The sequence below is a fragment of the Saccharomycopsis crataegensis genome (assembly GCF_037102585.1).
Source record: "Saccharomycopsis crataegensis DNA, jcf7180000000072, whole genome shotgun sequence".
Taxonomy (NCBI): domain Eukaryota; kingdom Fungi; phylum Ascomycota; class Saccharomycetes; order Ascoideales; family Saccharomycopsidaceae; genus Saccharomycopsis; species Saccharomycopsis crataegensis.
The window spans coordinates 1,472,021-1,486,780 of record NW_027043819.1 but is presented as its reverse complement, the minus strand read 5'-3'; the positions used below and the strand labels follow the sequence as shown (position 1 = coordinate 1,486,780).

Sequence of the window (14,760 nt, the reverse complement as noted above, 5' to 3'; positions counted from 1 at the left end):
CATACAAAAGGAAGAGTTTTTACATATACCTTCCAGCACCATCCGGAAGGTTCCGCCGCGGATTGCGCCAACATTACAAAACATTGCCATTATATTCGTCAAATATCGTGCAATACCTCTATGGAGTTCTGATATATAATCTAATCAATGTCAGACAAATAATACAGTCTTTCGCTAATACCGACACTCCTCTATCAACCTGTCAATATCCACAAATTCCCCGTTCACCACCACCGGACGTCCTCCATTGACGTCTCTTGCCAATCCCCCCAAGATATTCACAGTATTCTGGTCCCAATGGACTCGGTGATGCATGGCTAATAATTCCACAATCAACCGATTCAACTGGGTGCCATAATTGTAAAACACATTTCTTCTGACCTGGTCAGAAAAATGCATCAAGGTACTCACGAGACACACAAAATAACTTAATCCGGTTTCACTCTGTCTAAGTTGATTCACTCCATCAGTGGCATTACTATTCATGGAGTCCACTACCGCGATGATTCCTCTAATGGTAGCCACTACGTCGATGTTTGCGAGATGTTCGAGATTCTGTGGGGATACCGCGTCCTGACCATCACCAAGCATGAACTGGTAAAAACTGGCCATGGTTTCTTCGATCCACCAAGAGTGCACATTGAAGGATATCACTAACTTGGAAAGAATCCCGGAGGATATGACGTATTCATGACAATTAGGGTAAGCAACATAGATCCCAAGGATCAGAAGGGCGTGGTCCACCATCTCCGGGTCCTCTAATCCTGGGGACACCATGGTTCCTAAAAGATCCAATTGTTGGAACAATTGGAAGTACTGTGGGGTGTTTGCCCGGTTCATATAGTAAAAAATCTCTTTTAATAGCTGTAATGAACTAGGGGTCGATAACATTTGCTGAAGCAATTCTGGTTGCCAAAAGAGGAAATCCAGAGAATTGACACTGTGGATTTTGGCGGTGATCAAGTTAGTCACTTTTTGTTTAATGGGATCGTCTCCAAGGGAGTATAATTCGGAAGTATAGGTTATATTAGCATTATCTGTTGTTGGCAATTCCATGAGGAATAACACCAATTCGGTTGAGTCTTCAGGGTTTTGCAATTTCCCAATATTGTTAATAATTGACTCGGCGTAGTGTTGTTCTCGGACAAACTCGAGTGGTTGACGAAGTAAGGTAATTTTGTTTCTTGATAAGCATACTTTGAGAATATAACGTATTAGATTAATTGGAGGGACCATGTCTTTGGGAAAACTGTTGGTGTTGGTGATTTGAGTAGATAGCTCCCCAATACATGTCTTGATGAACGAATCAAAACATCCTGCGGCAACAAGAATACTCACGCTTTCTTCGCAAGACTGTAAATTCAAAAAGAATTCCGCAACGAGCTTCAATTTATTAGGTTCCTGTAGCATCGAAGCGCATTGTTTGAGTAAATTAGTTGATTTATTTGCTCCATTATCCTCGATTATTATTGTTATAGCCTCGAGAATTTTCTGGGTATCTTCAAAAAATAATTTGTTCTTCGTCATGGAAATAAACCTGATAAGTTTCAGAGAGATAATCTCAAAATCCCCAATACTCATCGTATGGTTTGGACGATCATCTTTAATAATTTTTTGAATCTTCATGTAATTCTTCAAGTACAAAATGAATAATCCTTCGCCTTTGGCCTCCTTCTTTGATGAAACATCTAGCAGAGCTATACAGTTGATGGTGAAATTGGCAACATTTATCAGGGTGAACCCGTACATCCGCTTATAATATTTCTGAACCATCACCACATTGACAAAAGTCGCAACTTTTTCCATCACAATTGAAGATACTGGTTCGTCCAAGTATTCTCGCAACGTTCTCCAGAATCGCCATTCGATATTCAACAAATTGATGGCCAAGATCGCCTCTTTGACAACGTACACAGTGGTAAGAAAGCTAAAACACGACGCAACGATCTCATCATCCTGAAACTTGATTTTCTTCTGGCTAAAATTCGTGATACTCTGTACTGGGCTAAGAAGTGGCGGAACCATTTGGCATACCACCTCACATAACTTGATCAAATCACGGTGGTAATTCTTTTTGGCGGAATACAATCCTTGAAGGTATTCCATACTGAATACTACCACTGCAATATCCCCCCGTTTGGTAAAATTCTTGGGTTTTTTTAAAAATGGAACGATCTTTTTTTCGATAAACTGGACATGAAACTTGATGATTTCCGGGTGGTTGTGAATGTCACCGTCGACAGTCGAATAAATAAGCAAAATATTCTTGAACATGGGATACAGGTATCCGCATTCAGAGACTTTCTTCCAAAGGGTAATCCCTAAACCATAATCACCCGAAACAATGGCCTTCTCCAGCGGTGTCATTGACGGTTCCAATGCGAAAAGGAACTTCTCAAGACTCATCATCGCCTCAAGGTTATTGTGGAGGGTGAGGAGACTGTAAGAATTGATGATCTCTTTCAAAACATTGGTTTGAAATAGCCAATCCTTGTGGTTCTGATGATTTTTAAAGAATTTTGTGAGAAACTTGGTGGCGGCATTGATGGTCTGGTCGTCGCTGACGGATGAGGCATTCCTGATGATCTCGGTGAGCAGATCGCATTGGGAATAGTTTCTCACTAGGAGATGGTTGAATGTATTGAGAGAATAGATGAAATTGTCCATGGTTGCAGGAATCATCTCTCCTACTATATGTTCCTCTATTATACATATAGAAACTGATGAATAACTTACTTGGTGGGTTTAAAATTATTTGGTGGATTTTTCTTTTTTGGTTGGATTACCGCAGATCTGGTGCAGTGATGGTTTTGTGACCATCCGGTGGATCATATAAAATAATGGAGAAAATATACCAAAATATACCAAAATATGCCAAAAATATATCCAAAATACTCAAATGATACTCATTAATGTCTGAGCTTAATCTGAAAATAGTCTAAAATAAAAATGTAACAAAGAAAATAAAAAAAAAAAAAGAAAAAAGAATGAAAATTTTACAAAATTATACTCAAAACAGAAAAATAAATCACTTATTCAATTATACAACTCCTCATCATCTTGTTGTTCAACTTCTCTATTCCCTTTTACTCTTGTAGTAGCAATAACAGCACCAATTGCCATTAATCCTCCAAATCTAAATACCCAACTTAACGAATCATCCAATACTCCTTCGTAAACTCCGCCAGCAGAATTCTTATGAGAAAGCAATTTGAACAATGCCGAGCTGAGCAATGAGCTCACCACTTGTGGGGCACTGACAAAAATATTGTGGATCCCTAAAATGATCCCGCTTTCGTGTTCGTAATTCATGTATTTTCGTAAACTTCTCACCACCGCCAGATTTATCGTCATCGCATCATCATTCTTGACTAAATGATCTCTGGACCTGGTATAAGTGATATCATCTTCTTCATTATTATTAATATTATTATTATTAATATTATTATTATTATTATTATTATTATTATTATTATTATTATTATTATTATTATTATTATTATTATTATTATTATTATTGGTTTCCTCGGTCTCCTCATTACTCCATTCATTAACTGTGACGACACTCATTGATTCCCTTCCCTCAATTAACATAGTTTGTTCGTCTTCCTCGGGGTTTTCTCTATTATCATGAACTAATTCTTCATATAGGGTTTTCTTTTCTTTTATTCTGGCAATTTCTTCAGCAGTCAACACAAACGGCGCCCAAAGAGCAGCACCCCAAGGAATTCCCATGACTCCAAACATCACAATAGCCCAAGTCGATGATTTGATGAAAAATGTCAGCAAGCTGCAAAGCACAAAGATACAATGCGACACCATCCAAATGACTCTAATTGGAACACGGTATGGGATCGTTCCGATATCGAAAAACTGTTTGATTAGAGATATTATTGGGGAATCCGAATCGGTATTGAAGTGTTCTCGATAAGGAGGTGATAGAGCAACCGTTCCAAATGCTTTGGCCCTAACTCGGTCAAAGTCCAAATTTTTGGCACTTTCTGCAAATCTGGGGATCGCCACGGTGAATATCAAACTACTGATAGAATTCACAAGTAATGCCAACGATCCCACTCTCGTGCTTTCCTCTCCCAACTTTGCTCTCGCGATTTCATCTAATGGTAATGCCTGGGGGTCGTTCACTTCAAGGTATTTAATCCGTTGATAAATATAGAGCTCTCCAACATAAGTGGTGGTATAGAATAACATGGGGAAATATCCAATCCAAGCAAGAAACTCGGTAGTGTTGACGGCTTTGATTTGCGGGGATAATCTACTGATGGCCATGGTGGTTTGCTTATATAATGAATATATCATTAACCATAATGCTGATTTTTGTTGATCATCATTGATTCCCATATTTTTCAATCTTCTTTCTCTTTCAATATTGATTAACGGATCTGACTGGGGATTACGTTCTTTTATAAACCAGCACCCGGTTCCCGTGATGGCCACAAGAATAAGAATTGCCAAATTTGTCAAGTTTTTAAACTGGCTGGCTTCATCATGACCGCCAAATACTGTAGATAAATCACTAGCCGCAAGGAAAAACCCTAGAATGTTGAAACCCCCAATCATTCTTGCGGCCCACGCGTTAGCCAACTGTTGCTGATGGACCGGTAGCAAATCGACAATAAGGGCCCTACTGGCGGCCTGGAACGCGGAGATCGAGAAATCTAAAATGTAAATACCACTAATGGCAATGGGAGTGGTGGCGGTCCTAATTTTTTCTTCATCATTATCATTTATCCACCAGGCAACAATGTCAAGCGAATGGGAAAGCAACAACAAAGTGCAGCAAATTATGGCACAGCCACCAAGAATGAATGGTCTACGACGACCCCAAGAAACAAAACAATTATCGCTGAAGATTCCCACTATTGGTTGTCCCAAGGTGCCACTAAGAGGACCGGCAATCCATACAAGGGCGAGAAGTGATTTAGATAATCCGAGGTTGGCGAGCAAAAACGGGGTACATTCGCTGAACTCGACGGTCCAGGCCATTTGTAACGACCCTAGAATTAGGGTGAGGGTGAGAATGTACGGAAGTGGTCTGTCGGGGTTCAAATAGTTCATTATGGTGTGATGATAATGATAATAGTAGGAGATATATAATACAATAGAAGAAAGAATCCTACATGAAAAAGCGATGAGATCCAAAAACCCGGACAGTTTAAATTGCGGAGGGTGCCATGGGGACGGGTCATACAATAAGAAGCTGACAACGAAGCGATGTTTAATAACAATAATATATAATATAGATAGACACAAAGAGACAAAATGAATAGATTGTAGATGATATAGAAACATCAACGACAGAGTCGTCACATCAGGAACTTATCCAACATTTTCAAATCCCAATTCATGGCGCTGATCTGGGTTCTCAAGTGGGCCAATTCCATTCTGGATTGATTTTCTTGAAGTCTTTCGTTAGGCAAGAGCCAATATTGGACGATACCAATAGGAATGGTTGCACCAAGGACGAATCCTGTGAGGCTATATGAAGGGCGGTGTTAGTAGAGAGAGGGAATATGAGGAGATGCTGTTTCATTATGAGCAGACGCACTTTTTAGTGATTAGGGACATGATGAGCTGTGTAAGATATAATAGATATGATAAGAGAGATCGATATGAGATAATATGGTGAGAGAGATACCGAATATCTCAAATGGATGGAGAGACACCAGATACATATATATATATATATATAACCAATGATATGATATTCTTTGACAGATGTGGAGAAACGACGTCATCCGCGGGAGGTTTCCCCACAATTCCGGGGCGACTCTTCCCACGTGACAAATGAACCATTTCTTCGGGTCTTTCGATTATGTCAGCGATTACTCATCCAAGGGCACATAACCATTTATCACGTGCTGATCGATCGCGCACTTTTTTTTTTTTCTTCTTCTTCTTTAATTTCAGACAACGGCTGATAGAAGATGATCGATGCTGTTATTGCAAAGTATATCCCCAACCATGAGAAGTATCCTCCCTTTGAGAAGATCAGTGTACGTTTTGTCTATTTTTTTTCATCTGTTTTTTGGTTCCACCTGTTTACTAACATCCCCCTCAGCTTCCCAGTATCCCCATACCAGGATCAAAGAACCTGGAAAATGACCCCATCAATGATCAGGGCAAGAAGCCAATACTTCTGGCCTAACGCCATCACTTTCACCGTATTAGGCGGTCTTAGTGTCGGAATCTATTTCTATACTTACCATTTCTTGGCTAAAGATGAGTTTGACGATATTGAAATCCCTCCAGTTAGCGAAGAAGACTTGAAGAAATTGAGAGAAGAATACCAGGTCGATATATCAAAGAAGAACTGATTATTGTTGTGGCGTGACTTTTTGTATATAGTTGAAATAAAGAAATATTCAATTTGGAGAATATTTTGTTAGATTTTGGAAATAGTTATTAGTATATTTTGTAAGAGTTATAAAACATCATATTTCAAAAAAATAATAATCAATCACTTTGGATGTATAATAATAATATGGGACAATCATACACATTGAAACAAAATAAACATCTAAACAGTCATAGACAAATCTAACATTGAAAAAATAAAGACGCCTATTAAAAAATTGAAAATAAAAAAAAAGGAAAACAATAAATACACCCTATAAAGCTCAATTCAATTGAGGCAAAGACAACATTAACAACAAAAAAAAAAAAAAAAAAAACCAAAATCAAAAACAATCGAAAACTCATTAAAATTTCATAATGAATGCACTTTATAACATATAATAAATGTTCAACACATAAACATAAATATGTCATTCATCTCTTCTTACCTAAATACTCCTCCAACCCCATATCTTTATACGTCTGTAACACCGGACTCACCCCAGTATCCCCAGTATCAGCCTCTCCACCGTATAAATTATTAATCAATAATAGCCGGGAATTAGGACTCACAATCCCTTGGTTTCTACTTTCCGGAAGCCCGAGATTAGTATTCAATTTCGGAGTCGTTGATGCTTTTGTGGTGCTGCTGGTGGGCGGGGATACCATCACGTTAGGGTACGGTAAATTGGAATTAGGACTATTCTGATACGTAGATCCCGTGGATTGTTGCTCAACCATGTTTGGCAATCTTGGTGATTCCCCAGTCACCGTTGGTCTGACATTATTAGTTGTGGTGAATCCTTGATGATGATTGTTAGTGCTGGTATTGGATATTGGTGAGAATGTGGCAGATCCTGCTACCGGATATGGAGCGTTGCCAAAGTGATTTTGTTCAGTAGTGGTTGTGGTGATAGTTCTTGCAGACATCATAGATGGAGACGCCCCCAGGAATTGTTGGGTAGGATAAGGGGCCGGAGTATTTGCTTGAGATGTAGTCCCACTCGCTGATTGGGACATAAATGGATTAGAAGGATATGGCGGGGATTGAGCAACCTCACTATTAAAAGTGGATGATGCAGTGAGTGTGGAAGTGTAATTGGTTTCAGGATAATTAGCACCTTCAGAATAGTTAGAACCTCCAGGATAATTAAAACCTTCAGAATAATTGGCATTTCCAGTATAGTTAGTACCTCCAGTGTAATTAGGACCATCGATATACCTAGGTCCTCCATTAAAAGTAGAGCCCCCTGTAGGATTAGGTCCTTCAGTGTAACTAGGACCATCAAGATGATTAGCTCCTCTACCAAAGGTAGATCCTCCAATAAGGTTAGAACCTCCGGTATAGCTAGGACCTCCAGTATAACTTGGACCTCCAGTAATATTAAAGCCGCCAGTAAGGTCACTATTAGGGCCTCCAGTGAGATTAGAGCCACCAGTGTAATTAGGACCTCCAGTAAGGTTAGGACCACCAGTAGGGTTAGGACCTCCAGTAAAGTTAGATCCCCCGGTATAATTAGGTCCCCCAGTAAAGTTAGATCCCCCAGTAAAGTTAGATCCCCCGGTATAATTACTATTGAATCTATCACCTTGAGGAGGAGTTTGACTTCTATAAGAACCACCAGTTGTCGAATATTCCAAAGGATAGGGTTTTGGCATCCCCCTCCTTGGCTGGATTGTACTACCTCCAGTTTTCATAGTTGTCTGGCTTCCAGTTCTATGGTTGGCCAACAAGTTATCACTAGACGAAACAAACCCTGAATCATTATCTTGGCCATAGAACCCATTATGGGAACTCACAAGGCTATTGTTGGTCAAGTTTCGTAGTGGTGGTTTAGCAAACATTCCGTCGTTATAAATTGGGGACATCGCTTTCTGTGGAGGGTTGCTAAGAGTGTTCATCGAACTTTTCTGTCGCAAATCGGCGGTCGGTAATGGTGGAGGAGCCCCAGTATTGTTACGATTAAGGGGTAATAGATCATTACCTGATTTTCTAAGGGATTTTCTATAGGAGCTGAATCCCCCGCCGGTAGTGGTGGCCCCCAAAGTAGTGCTAGAGGAATTTTTATTATTATAAAGATATTTATCGTTATTGAGGTTATCTGGTAACGATGGAAGAGTAGGTTTCAACCCGAGTTTGGAGTTTTCTTTTCGAAGTTGTTTGAGGGACTCTTTATGGTAATTGGCTGATAATTCACGGACTTTTTCATTGATTCTCACGCACACAAATTGTTTTAAATTGAGCCCTTCTTTGTTGATTTTGGTGACCACACACGTCGAAATAAATAATGCCGTTAAGAATTGGATCACGAAAATTAACCAAATAATAAATGATAATCCCATGATTGTGAACACAATCGCCCAAGTTTCCTTGATCCCGTCTTTGCTAAATGATTGATATGACGACACTATAAGATCGGTATCGTTCTTGATCACCGAGTAGATCGTCAACCCATTAATGATCTGTCTTGGGGAATCGGCCAATAGTAACTTGATACAATTCTTCATGGTGAAATATACGAAAAACGCACAGTAATCAAAAAAATTTTTCGGGGTGATCTGGTCGTAAAGACAAAAGTATGAGTATCCTTTCAACGACCACAACGTCTTGGCCACTTGATTAGTATACGTTAGCGAGATATTTCTCGTGAAACACACTTTAATCCCGTAAATCGATTCGTATATCAACAACACGATCGATAAGAGAATACACCCGCTAAAGATCCATCGAGAAATACTGAACGGAATCGCTGGCTCGATCTCACTGGCCCAGGAGTTATAAGCCAATAATCTCACGCAAGTGTAACAATCAGAAGCATAGAGGACTAACGTCAATATATGTTGGCCCACCGCTAGAAATAACGCGCAAATGGTGGAAAACCGGTAGTTTTTGAACTGGGAAACGTTGACCAAATCAAAAGTGTTGTTGTCAAGCTCCCATTTCCAGTTCATGGAGTTGGTACCCGCAAAAATGGGCATTTTGTAGTGATTATTTTATGATGATGTGGTGGTGTGTCTTTCTATATGTTTATGATGTAATCCAGATCCGAAAGTATGCCACCCATCCATGGAAAAAGAAAAAAAAAAAAAAAAGTAATGAAAAAAAAGGAGATAGGTGATGATCCTTTTTTTTTGTTGATATCTGGAGATAGGGATGATCCGCAGGAGATATAGATATATGTAGATATATATTAGTATCTTTGGTTTTGAGCGAGCGATGAGATGGAATGAAGATTAGATGGGATGATATTGCAACTTAATATAAATTTAGAATGAGAGGCTGTAATTTTATCGATGGTTGAGAGAATAAGGAGAGATGAAACACCACGTGATGTGTCATGTGGCCTCATTGTTTTTTGGGGCTTTGGGCTGTTACATTGGGGCATTTTTAGTGCTTTACTCACTATTGTGGTGGTGTTTTACTTCTGTATAATAACTGTTGAGTCGATCTCCTATTGTAATATGAGAGAAGGGAAGCTGGAGAAGTAACTGTCTTGATTCCTTCCTCTCAGCTCACTTTTTCACGTGAGAAGTCGCGGTGTTAGCGATATGTATACATCTGTATATATCTCAGCTAAAGTAGAATATTCTGTGTAACTACGGATCACAAGTTGAAGGGGTGATGAATGTCTGTAGATATCTAGAACATCTGGAGCTGCCAGTGAGTGTTGCACTTCAGAAAAGATTTTTTTTAGAAAGGTTCCGATACCCGCAAGTCGCCATTACTGAAACATACAACATATCCGCACCATTTTTCCTCTATTCTCTTTTTTTTTTTTTTTTTTAGACATGGCACAATTATTTCAAGTAATGATTTATTTGCTTCATTATGACTTTTTTGAGTTATTGTGAGTATCAATAATTCCTTCGCATTAAGTATATCAAATAGCCTGTAGGATAAAAACACCTCCTGCAAACTATTCATGCTGGTGAAGTTATTATTGGATGAAAGAATAGTGCATTTGAGAATGAAGAACAACGATAATAAAATATATATATTTATATTTATACATATATATATATTTAAAACAGGCATTAATTGTGAATTAAATGCAGCTCTTAAGTTAGCCAGAGCTAGCTACTAGTTTTCCAATAAGAAAAAGCTTTACGTCCAATGAACCATATTGAAAGTGATAATGGATTCTATAAGATTGACCTTTAAATGTCGTAAAAGAGTGATTCCAATAGATAGATAAATTTCTCCCGCTGTATGGTCTCTTTATGGAAGTTTCACAAAAGTTCCTATCGCATCAAAAGCAAGCCAGTGTGAGTAGTTGACTTATGGTAATTATGGTAGTTCATCAACTTTTTGAAATGATACTTACATACAAGCAAGCCCAAAGGTAAAAAGAGGCCCGGTTTCACTAAGGAGGCAGCACAATGAACAAATAAAATCAAAAGATAATTGATAAGCACTTCTCAACAGAAAGAACTCGATGGAAAAACTTGTACAAAGAAATAAAACTCATCAACGATATGTAAAATCAGAATCCTTTTTGTCGGTTTTATCACCAACGAGAAGTGTGGTATTTGAAGACTTTGAAAGTTCTTTATTTTCTTCATTGTTTTTCTAGTTTCTGAAACAATAAATTGCAACCGTGGCTAATAGAGATATATATCACCACCATACCATATATACACATCGTGGTTCTTCAAGTTATGAAATAAACTAGTGCTTCATCCGCCACTTGAGGCCGTATTAATTTCCACACACAAAATCCAATCAAAAAGGAAGTATTCGCAGTGATTTTTTTTTTTTTTTAGTATGTCCAGTGAGGTTGGAAGAAACAGCCAACCTTAAACCCACCCCAACTTGCGGTTACCAAATAACTCAAGTACTAGTCAACCAATTATAGTGACGTTGTTTGGAGCAAAAGCAGAGAAGTCATACGCACATATGTTGAATCACACAAAATATTAGAACACTTCTAGCTAAAGTACAACATAATAATAAGAAGAAAAAAAAAAATCGGATTAATGGCATGCATCATGGCAATAGATGGCCATATCCCCCAAAATAACACAGCAAATACCGTACCAAGGTTTTGAATATATGTGTTTTTTGTAAGAGCACCTTGGCAGGATACAATAACATCAAGCAATCCAAATAAAAACAGCTTCCCGCCGAGGGATAGGTTCTGATATCCCACTTTAAGGCCAGATCTCAAACAAACCAACTGTCGTTGTATAAGAGTTAGATAACTTATCGATCAATTGACAAGAGATCACTGTACATCCGGTTACTACATTGTTGCCCAGAATGTTACCTATTTACCATACGGTAGCGTGTATTTATAGTTGATTTAATCGTACGTCTTTTAGCATCACGTTGTTTGGTCTAACAAATTCCAAACTTTCTAAATCCAAGGCATATTTGAACCCTTTATCACAAGTTCTTCGGTTGAAAAAAAAAAAAATCATTTTTCAACTCAACTTAAAAGTCTTTCCTCACAGCTAGAACTCTCCAAAATTATTTTTATTTGATTTTTTGGTCTGCTCGTGTTCCCTTTTCTTTCTTCTTTCTCTTTTTTGTTGTTGTTGTTGTTAACTATCGTTAAAAAAAGTCATCCTATATTATTGTAGTAGGTGCTGACTGATAAAAATTTAGTTTCGGGCATTGCAGAAACATGCATTATCGGTCGAGAAAATTTCCGAAGTCACATAAATTCCTTATCTAATTTTCCGCTGACTCGGAAGTTTACGGTCTTTGCGTTGTTCACCAATATATATATAAATGATTCATAATCTCCGAAGAAGAATGAATCAATTACATGCAACGGTAAACCCATCGTCGCTAACAACTCTCAAAATAAAATGACATCCATAACAAAAGACTCTCAAATCATCCTTGTTGGTGCAGGGGTATTTGGTTTATCAAATGCCCTCCATTTAGCCAAAAATGGTTACAAGAACATCACAGTTTTTGATCGTTTAGATATGGAAGCGAACCACTACACTTTCTTGGAAGGTGCTGACACCGCTTCTGCCGATATGAACAAAGTCTTCAGAGCTCATTATGCTGAAAAGAAGCATTACCAAGATTTAGCGTTCCAAGCTTTTGATGTGTGGCAACAATGGAACCGTGATATTACTCTCCTACCACCTAACGAAGCTTCAAAATACACAGATTTGAAAGTGTTGGATCTTTGTGGTATGTTGAGAATCGACGATCAAGTGGGTTGGGAGGAGCAAGCTACCATAGAAAACTACGAAAATGAAGGTCTAGGGTCATTGAGGTACGATATCAATAACAAAGACGATACAAAAAGAGCCAATGCTTGTGGTCTTGGTTATAAAATGAAATTTGCCCAAGACTTGAAATCCAGGGTTCCAAAATTAGAAGGTGCTTTAGATTCTACTTCTGGAGTATTATACGCTTCTAGGGCTTGTCAATATGCAAAATATTTGTCCGAAAAGATGGGGGTCAAGTTTGTTCTTGGAGGTCCAAAAGGTACTTTTGTTGAATATATTTACAAAGATACTGGCAAAACAGAAGTTGGCGGTATTGTTACCCAGGATGGAACTAAACACTATGCTGATTTGGTGGTGATCAATAGTGGTCCTTGGTCCACCTCTTTAGTCCCAGAATTGGATGGTATCAATGAAGGAACTGCTGGTAATATTGTCACTTTTAAAATTCCAGAATCTCGCAAAGACTTAAGAATGAAGTATTCTCCTGAGAACTTCCCAATTATTTGCTGGAAAACTGGCCACTCCAGAGAGCATGATTACTTAGCAGGTATGTTTATGTTTCCAATCATTGAGCCTGAGGGATATATGAAGATGATCATCAGACAAACAAAGTACACAAACCCAGTGGAGTTAGATAATGGAAGGGTTGTCTCAATTCCTAAAACCGCCAACAGTAATCCGCCTTTCAAATACTTGACAAAACACATTATGAAGCAGGTGAGGGAATGGCTAACCGTTTTCTTCCCAGATCTCGCTAAAGCAGGACTAAATTTCGAAAGTAAAGTCTTGTGGTATACTGATACCATAGACAATGATTATATTTATGATTTTGTTCCAAAGAAAAAAGGATTATTCGTTGCCTGTGGTGGTTCTGGCCATGCCTTCAAGATGCTTCCAGTTCTTGGTCAATTCTTGGTCGACAAGATTGAAGGACGTGAGAACCTCTATACTGATTTGTTCAAATGGAGATACTCTAAAGACTTTGAAAAGGATCCTAATGGTCTAAGAGAAGGTCTAAATGGTAACAGAAGATATGACATCCAGGAAATCTCAGGCCCTGAAGATTATAAAATTGGTCCATTGAAGGCAAAATTATAGGTGTAGCTAATCTTGGAATAGGCTGGTATTCATCATCTAAAAGATATGTTCAATATATATTACCATCTCTGTTTAGTCTGTTGTAAGGATGCAAATGAAGCGGTATACAGCTTTCTGTCAGATGTTAGCTATGCATAGTTTCTAATATGAATGGAGTGCTCATATTTGATGAGATAAATAACAAGATATTGAAAAATATGCACCATAAGTAATGCTTGAGGCAGCTTAGATATTATTGCATCATATTATCTTCTATTATCGTTAATTATATTCTAGGAATTGTGATAGTTCTAATATATATATATATATATATTTTTAATTTTCATGCTTTCCACTTTATCCACTATTTTATAAATAAATAGTATTTATACTCAGTCAAATAAGAGGGTCACAAGTTCTATAACTAGATTAAATTCTACGAGGAAGGAATTTGTAGAAGAGCTACAGAAATACTTGGTAATGAACGCAAATAATTGACTTCTTGCTCCCATAAATACAGCACAGAAAAATTACCAGAATTCTTATCCACCTCTTGTTACGCTATCTTTTCCGTATTCTTCTTTTAAAACCACAAAAAGGTAGCTGTGAATTGATATTTTCAATAATAAATAAGATCTTCATTCCAACTGTATGACCTCGATAGGCTAATACTAGCCTCATGGATCCCTAGACACATTAAATATAATTTGTTGATTAATCTTGCGTGTATTAGTTAACTGTCAGGATTTGACCAGTTCATCATCACAATACAAATTAAGTTGGGTTGGACAAGAAATAAAACCCAAAGATCTTGAAGATACCCATTTTCAGACACGATCCTCATTCATTCCTCTGGCCACGCAGTGTTGGTATTATATTATTATATTACTCTGTTGAATAGGCCGTGATCCGTACCGCCGGACCATGACGTCTCTAACCCCCACTCTGGAACGATAGAGCTACATACATCGACCTCTGGCCCCCTACGGAAAAGGCTTTCGTATCTGGATACCGTAATAGTATAGCATCAAGGTCTAATCAACACAATGGCTCAATAACTATAGATATATTATAAGAACAAGAAATTATTTTTTTCTGTTATAAGTAATGTATTTGCGGACAGAAAATGATATTTAT

At 38.0% G+C, this 14,760-nt stretch overlaps 6 protein-coding genes across 6 annotated transcripts; 2 read left to right on the top strand and 4 right to left on the bottom strand. All coding sequences in view use genetic code 12, as the record gives it.

Moving 5' to 3' along the window:
- Positions 1-174: 174 nt before the first annotated feature.
- DASC09_005150 (uncharacterized protein) lies at positions 175-2,682 on the bottom strand (the record flags this gene model as incomplete). Its single annotated transcript, XM_064994118.1, has 1 exon — positions 175-2,682. One exon carries the CDS (start codon positions 2,680-2,682, stop codon positions 175-177), a length of 2,508 nt encoding a protein of 835 aa, XP_064850190.1.
- Positions 2,683-3,036: 354 nt separating this feature from the next.
- DASC09_005140 (uncharacterized protein) lies at positions 3,037-5,076 on the bottom strand (the record flags this gene model as incomplete). The annotated part of the gene is made up of 1 exon (XM_064994117.1): positions 3,037-5,076. The coding sequence occupies one exon, from the start codon at positions 5,074-5,076 to the stop codon at positions 3,037-3,039; it is 2,040 nt and encodes a 679-aa protein (XP_064850189.1).
- Positions 5,077-5,324: 248 nt separating this feature from the next.
- Positions 5,325-5,586, bottom strand: DASC09_005130 (uncharacterized protein; the record flags this gene model as incomplete). Its single annotated transcript, XM_064994116.1, has 2 exons — positions 5,325-5,496; positions 5,567-5,586. The coding sequence occupies 2 exons, from the start codon at positions 5,584-5,586 to the stop codon at positions 5,325-5,327; spliced, it is 192 nt and encodes a 63-aa protein (XP_064850188.1).
- A 366-nt stretch (positions 5,587-5,952) lies between these two features.
- Positions 5,953-6,335, top strand: COA3 (Coa3p; the record flags this gene model as incomplete). Its single annotated transcript, XM_064994115.1, has 2 exons — positions 5,953-6,014; positions 6,080-6,335. 2 exons carry the CDS (start codon positions 5,953-5,955, stop codon positions 6,333-6,335), a joined length of 318 nt encoding a protein of 105 aa, XP_064850187.1.
- Positions 6,336-6,789: 454 nt separating this feature from the next.
- Positions 6,790-9,333, bottom strand: DASC09_005110 (Kch1 protein; the record flags this gene model as incomplete). The annotated part of the gene is made up of 1 exon (XM_064994114.1): positions 6,790-9,333. One exon carries the CDS (start codon positions 9,331-9,333, stop codon positions 6,790-6,792), a length of 2,544 nt encoding a protein of 847 aa, XP_064850186.1.
- A 2,835-nt stretch (positions 9,334-12,168) lies between these two features.
- DASC09_005100 (uncharacterized protein) lies at positions 12,169-13,644 on the top strand (the record flags this gene model as incomplete). Its single annotated transcript, XM_064994113.1, has 1 exon — positions 12,169-13,644. The coding sequence occupies one exon, from the start codon at positions 12,169-12,171 to the stop codon at positions 13,642-13,644; it is 1,476 nt and encodes a 491-aa protein (XP_064850185.1).
- Positions 13,645-14,760: the final 1,116 nt, after the last annotated feature.